Raw genomic sequence first — 7454 nt, forward strand, 5'->3', positions numbered from 1 at the left:
ATGATAGACCCCCACCACCCCCCCAATCCACAATAGACCCCTCTCCAAATACCCCCATAGTCATGATAGACTCCCGCCATTATTCATTACCAGACCCCCCCCAAATCATGTATTTTAGGACCCCCACACCCAAATCACAATAGAGGACCTCCCCCCCCCTAAAATTACCCCCATTATCCATGAACAGGACACCCCCCCACAAATCACAATAGACCCCCCCCAAACCCAACCCCCCATATCATGACAGACCCCCCCCATATACCCCCAAATCATGGATAAACCCCCTCCCCCCCCCAAATTACCCCCTACTCCCCAAATTACCCCCAAATGATGGACAGACCCCCCCCCACTCAAACCCCCCCCCCCCAAATCATGATAGACCCCCCCCCCAAAATACCCATTCATATATAGAACCCCCCTCCCAACCCCCCCAAATATCATAGACCCCCCCAACCCCCCCCCCCTCCCCTCCCCCCTTATAAGCCCTTGGGGGTCTCACCATAGACAGCCCCCCCGGCAGCAGCCCCCCGCCCTGTTCCATTAACCCCGGCCCGATTCCCACGGGATATCGAGGGGCTGCACCCCATATGGGGGGGCAAAGGGGGGCTCCTGGGGGGGGCCGGGGGGGTCCCCGAGCTCGTCGAAATCAGCCACGGCCAATGAAGGGTCGGAGTCCAAAGAGATGGGGGGGATCTCAAACTCCTCGTCACCCAGGCTGGGGGTGTGGAAGGTCTGGAAAAGGAGAGAGAAAATGGGGGATTTAGGGTTCAAATAATTGGGTGGTTTTTAGACCCAAAAATTGGGGTTTTTAGGCCAAAATGGAGGTTTTTAGGCCCAAAATGGGGGTTTTTAGACCCAAAATGGGGGTTCAGGTTTAAAATGTGGGGGGGTTTAGCGTTCGAAGATGGGGTTTGGGGTCAAAATGAGGGGTCTAGGTTAAAAGGGGGGGGTTTTTAGACCCAAAATGGTGGGTTTTTAGGCCCAAATGGGGATTTTAGGCCAAAATGGGGGGGTCTAGGGGTTAAAATGGGGGATTTAGGGGCCAAAAATGGGGGTTTAGGGGCTAATAATGGGGTGGATTTTTTGGCGCTAAAAATGGGGAGTTTTTAGACCCAAAAATGGGGGTTGAGGGGGTTATTTTGGGTCATATGGGCAACAAAATTGGCACTTGTATTGACCCAAAAAAGGGGGTTTTAGTGCCCAAAATTGGGGGGGTTTAGGGCCCAAAATGGGGGGGTTTAGGCGCAAAATGGGTTGGAGGAGGGTTTGGAGGAAATGAGCCCAAATATAGGGGTTTATTAGGCTCAGAATGAGGGAGTTTTAGGGCCAAAAAATAGGGGGGTTTAGGGGTCAAAATGGGGGTGGATTTAGAGGTACCAAATGGGTTTTAGGTCAAAATGCGGGGGCCAATAGAAGAGGTCGGGTCCAAAAGAGATGGGGGTGGATCTCAAACTCCTCTCACCCAGAGCTGAGAGATGTGGAGAGTACTGGAAAAGAAGAAAGAGAAAATGAGAGAGTTTTTAAGACACACAATAAATTGGAAGTTTATTTTTTGAAGCTCAAATATGAGTATTGGACAATTTGCAAAGATTGGGGGGGTTGGTTAAGTATATGAGGGCATAATGCGGATCTAAAATGGAAAGTTATATTAACACCAAAAATGGGAGTTTTAGGGACCAAAATAGAGAGAAGGAGATTAGACCCAAATGGGAGATTGAGGATTGGTTGGGGTATAATGAGCCCAAAATGGGGGTTTTTAGGCCCAGAATGAGGGGTTTTAGGGCCAAAATGGGGGGTTTGGGGTCAAAATGGGGGTTTTAGGGTCAAAATGGCGGGGTTATTAGGGTCAAAATTGGGGGTTTTTTAGGGTCAAAAGGGGGGCCAATGAAGGGTCGGGTCCAAAGAGAAGGGGGGGATCTCAAACTCCTCTCACCCAGCTGGGTGTGGAAGGTCTGGAAAGGAGGAGAGAGAAAATGGGGGTTTTTTAGACCCAAAATTGGGTTTTTAGGGCCCAAAATTGAAGGGTTTTTTGGCCCAAAAACGGGGGTTGGGGTGTTGTTTGGGCATAATGCAGCCCAAAATTGGGAGTTTTTACCCAAAATGGGGGGGTTAGGGCCCAAAACTGAGGGGTTGGGGGGTTGGTTGGGGCATAATGGGGATGGATGGGACCAAAATGGGGGTTTTTAGACCAAAATGGGGGTTTAGGGCAAAAATGGGGATATTAGACCCAAATTGGGGGTTGGGGGGGTTATTTGGGTCATAACAGGCACAAAAATTGGCACTTTATTGACCCAAAAATGAGGATACTGGGCCCAAAATAGGGAGGTGGGGGTTGGTTGGGGCATAATGGGCCCAAAATTGAGGTTTTTAGACCCAAAATGGGGGGTTTAGGTTAAAATGGGGGTTTTTAGGGCCAAAATGGGGGGTTGGGGGTTGGTTTTGGGTATATAGGGCCCAAATTTGCGGATATTGCGGGCCCAAAATATTGGGGTTCTTAGCCTAAAAAGGGAGGTGTGGGGGGGTGTTGGTTTGGGCATTAATGGGGGTGAATGTGACCAAAATGGGGTTTTTAGACCAATAATGGGGGGTTTTAGGGTCCAAATGGGGGTTTTTAAGACCCAAAATTTGGGGTTGGGGCTCGTGTTAGTTATTTGGTCATTAATGGCGGCCCAAAATTGGGGGTTTTTAGGGCCAAAATGGGGGGTTTTAGACCCAAAACTGGGGTCAATGGGGTAATACACCAAAATTTGGGGACTTTTCTGACCAAAAAATGGCTACTTTTTTGTGCCCCAAATTGGCAATTTACCCCAAATGGCTCTAGTAATAATAAATGGGGATAATGACACCAAAATCGCCTTTTTAGCCCCAAAATTGCCTATTTTTTTTGCTCCAAAACCCAGGCTGGAGGGTACCTAAAAGGGTTAAGAAACAGATAAAGACCAAAAATCGTTATTTTTTTAGCCCCCAATCGTCATTTTTCGCCCCAAAATTGGCAACTTTTTGATCCCAAAAAGAAACTTAAGGAGATATGGGCTAATGACACTTAAAATTGTCATTTTTATCCCAAAATGGCACTGTTGGACCCCAAAAAATGACCCTAATGATGTTATTAAGTAAGCTAAATGGGTTGAATATTCACCAAAAATTGGGTCTTTTTACCCAAATTTGGCCACTTTTTGACAAAATGGCTCTAAGGAGATTTATGGGACAATTGACACCAAAATCGGCCATGGTTTTAAGCCCCAAAATTGGCATTTTGGACCCAAAAATTGCACTAATGAGTCGTATTAGAAGTTAATTGAGTTGAACATCCAGTCCAAATTGTTTGTATCTAAAAATGCGCACTTTTTGACCCCAAAAGTGGCACTTTTTAGACACAAGAAGGGCTCTAAGTGAAGATAACTGGGCTCTGGTAAATGGCTCCAAAATCGCCCATTTTTAGCCCCAAATTTGGCATTTTTTGCCCCCAATAATGGAACCTGGACGATTGCCCTAAATTGGGGTTAATAAAACAATCAAGTGACCAAAAAATCGTTATTTTTGCCACAAAATGTTCAATTTTACCCCAAAATTGGCACTTCTTAAACCTCAAAATGGCCCATTAGGAATTATAATGGGATAATGGCTCCAAATCCGCAATTTGTTTTAGTCCCAAAATTGCATCTTCTTGCCCCAATAATGACCCTATGATGTTATGTAGAAGCTAATGGGTTGAATATCACCAAAATTTGGGTCTTTTTGACCCAACAAAAAGGCACTTCTTGACCCAAAATTGGCACTTTTTTGAACCCAAAAATGGCTCTAAGAGATAATGGGATAAATGACACAAAAAATTCGCCTCATTTTTTAGCCTCAAAATTGCCATCTTTTTGCCCCAAAACCGAGCCTGGAGGGTACCTAAAGGGCGTTTAAGGAATCACAAATGGACCATAATAATCGTTATTCTTTGTTGCCCCATTAAATCGTCATTTTTTCGCCGCCTAAAATTGGGCATTTTTTTTGACTCCAAAAGAACTTTAAGGAGTAATGGAGCTAACATGACACCAAAATTGTCATTTTTAAAGTCCCCCAATAATTGGCCTTTTTGGACCCCAAATCGCACATTTAATGGAGTTCTATTAAGAAGTTAATTGAGTTGAACACCACCAAAATTGGGTCTTTTGTGTCTAAAAATGGCACTTTTTGACCCAAAATTGGCACTTTTAGACCCAAAAGGGCTCTAAGGAGATATGGGGGTACCCTTCACCACAAACAACCCAATTCTGCCTGATTTTCACCCAAAACCCCTCTTTTTTCTCCCAATAACAGGAACTGGACCCCCCCTTGGCCGCCCCCTTCGCCGCCCCCTCCTCATTACCCCCCCCCGGCAGCCCAGGTCCCTTATTACCCCCCGCCCTCACCACCATCGATCAGAGCGAGCTCAGTTCACAATTAGGGCTGAGTTTGGGGGGGGGGGGTCCCACGTTACCCCCCCCTGCCCCGGACCCCACCCCGGACGATCGACTTTCAGCCACCCCATCACCCACCCCGTCGTTACCCGAAGACGAACCCGAAGATTTCAGAAGGGTCAGTAACCAAAATCCACTTTTTTCAACCCAAAAAATCACACCTTCGATGCTTTTTTTCCTACCCTCAGACCCGTTTCTCTGTTCTTTTACCCCAAAATTGCACCAAGTCACCCTTCTTTTCACCCCTTTCTTAACCCAAGACTCTTTTCCCCTCATTTTAACCCAAAAACGCATTGTAAGGCCCATTTCCTCCTCATTTTACCCCAAATCCAATTGAAAGACCCATTTCCTCGTCATTTTACCCCAAAATCCCACTGGAAGACCCTTTTTCCCTTCATTTAACCCCAAAACTCAATGGAAGACCCTTTTTCCCTCCCATTTTAGCACTGGAAGACCCGTTTCCTCCTTATTTTACCCCAAAACCCACTGGAAGACCCATTTTTCCCCTTATTTTACCCCAAAACCCACTGGAAGACCCTTTATTCCCCTTATTTTACCCCAAAACCCATTGGAAGACCCTTTTTCCCCCTCATTTTACCCCAAAATCCGACTGGAAGACCCTCTTTTCCCCTTATTTTACCCCAAAGCCCATTGGAAGGCCCTATTTTCCCCTTCAATTTACCCCAAAAACCCACTGGAAGACCCTTTTTTCCCCTTATTTTACCCCAAAACCCACTGGAAGACCCATTTCCTCCTCATTTTACCCCAAAATCCCACTGGAAGACCCTTTTTCCCTTCATTTAACCCCAAAACTCAATGGAAGACCCTTTTTTCCCCCCATTTTACCACTGGAAGACCCGTTTCCTCCTCATTTTACCCCAAAACTCAATGGAAGACCCTTATTTCCCCCTCATTTTACCCCAATTCCCATTGGAAGACCCTTTTTCCCCCTTATTTTACCCCAAAACCCACTGGAAGACCCATTTCCTCCTTATTTTACCCCAAATCCCATTGGAAGACCCTTTCCCCCCCTCATTTTACCCCAAATCCCATTGAAAGACCCTTTTTTCCCCTTCCTTTTACCCCAAATCCCATTGAAAGACCCTTTTTCCCCTCATTTTACCCCAAAACCCACTGGAAGAACCTTTTTTCCCCTTATTTTACCCCAAAACCCATCGGAAGACCCATTTTCTCCTCATTTTACCCCAAATCCCACTGGAAGACCCTTTTTCCCTTCATTTAACCCCAAAACTCAATGGAAGACCCTGTTTTCCCCCCATTTTATCACTGGAAGACCCATTTCCCCCTTATTTTACCCCAAAACCCACTGGAAGACCCATGTCCTTCTCATTTTAACCCAAAAACACATTGTAAGACCCATTTCCTCCTCATTTTACCCCAAATCCCATTGAAAGACCGTTTTTCCCCTCATTTTACCCCAAAACCCACTGGAAGACCCTTTTTCCCCTCATTTAACCCCAAAACTCAATGGAAGACCCTTTTTTCCCCTTATTTTACCCCAAAACCCATTGGAAGACCCATTTCCTCCTCATTTTACCCCAAAACCCACTGGAAGACCCATTTCCTCCTTATTTTACCCCAAATCCCACCGAAAGACCCTTTTTTCCCCTTCCTTTTACCCCAAATCCCATTGAAAGACCCTTTTTCCCCCTCATTTTACCCCAAAATCCACTGGAATACCCATTTCCTCCTCATTTTACCCCAAAATCCCACTGGAAGACCCTTTTTTCCCCTTATTTTACCCCAAAACCCACTGGAAGACCCATTTCCTCGTCATTTTACCCCAAAATCCCACTGGAAGACCCCTTTTCCCTTCATTTAACCCCAAAACTCAATGGAAGACCCTTTTTCCCTCCCATTTTAGCACTGGAAGACCCGTTTCCTCCTCATTTTACCCCAAAAACCCACTGGAAGACCCATTTCCTCCTTATTTTACCCCAAAACCCACTGGAAGACACATTTCCTCCTCATTTTACCGCAAAACCCATCAGAAGACCCTTTTTTCCCCTTATTTTACCCCAAAACCCACTGGAAGACCGACCCTTTTTTCCCCTTATTTTACCCCAAAATCCCACTGGAAGACCCTTATTTCCCCCTCATTTTACCCCAAGAAACCCCTTTCTTCCCATTTCACTCCATTTTATCCCCACTATCCTCCAATTTTACCCCAAAACCTCCAATTTTACCCCAAAAAACCCCTTCCTTCCCAATTCACTGCCATTTTTTCCCCATTATCATCCAATTTTACCACAAAAAAAACCCTTCCTTCCCATTTAACTCCATTTTATCCCCATTATCATCCAATTTTACCCCAAAACCTCCAATTTTCCCCCCAAAAAACCCCTTCCTTCCCATTTCACTCCATTTTATCCCAATAACCTCCAATTTTACCCCAAAACCTCAAGTTTTCACCCAAAAATCCCCTTCCTTCCCAATTCACTCCATTTCACTCCATTTCTTCCCCATTATCTTCCAATTTTACCCCCCAAAACCCCTTCCTTCCCATTTTTTTCCCCATTATCATCCAATTTTACCCCAAAAACCCAAAAAAACCCCAAAATCCCCCAATTTCCCCCCAAATTAATAATTAACCCATTTCTTCCTTATTTCAGCCCCTTCCCCCATCGAAGCCCCCCCCCCCGTCGCCCCAAACCCCCCAAACGTCCGCGTCGTCGCCGCGATCCCAACGAGCCGCAGAAGCCGCTGTCGGCCTACGCGCTGTTCTTCCGCGACACCCAGGCGGCCATTAAAGGACAAAACCCCAGCGCCACCTTCGGGGAGGTGTCCAAAATCGTGGCCTCCATGTGGGATAGTTTGGGAGAGGAGCAGAAACAGGTAAGGAACCTTTTTGGGGCAAATTATGGGTGTTTTGGGGTCGATTTCAAGGCCTACTTTGGTCCTTTTGGGCCTACTTCCTGTCGTTTTGGGGCCTACTTCCTGTCATTTTGGGCCTACTTCCTGTCATTTTGGGGCCTACTTCCTGTC

At 46.1% G+C, this 7454-nt stretch overlaps 1 protein-coding gene across 1 annotated transcript in view; it reads left to right on the forward strand.

Moving 5' to 3' along the window:
- The first annotated feature begins 2727 nt into the window (after positions 1-2727).
- Positions 2728-7454, forward strand: part of LOC107307024 (TOX high mobility group box family member 2-like) — a 14008-nt gene continuing 9281 nt past the window's right edge. The window contains exons 1-2 of the mRNA XM_015850476.1: positions 2728-2732; positions 7082-7304. Of these exons, the coding sequence (XP_015705962.1) occupies positions 2728-2732; positions 7082-7304 (228 nt within the window). The remainder of the gene's footprint in view (positions 2733-7081; positions 7305-7454) is intronic.

The sequence above is a fragment of the Coturnix japonica genome, unplaced genomic scaffold, assembly GCF_001577835.2.
Source record: "Coturnix japonica isolate 7356 unplaced genomic scaffold, Coturnix japonica 2.1 chrUnrandom469, whole genome shotgun sequence".
NCBI lineage: Eukaryota > Metazoa > Chordata > Aves > Galliformes > Phasianidae > Coturnix > Coturnix japonica.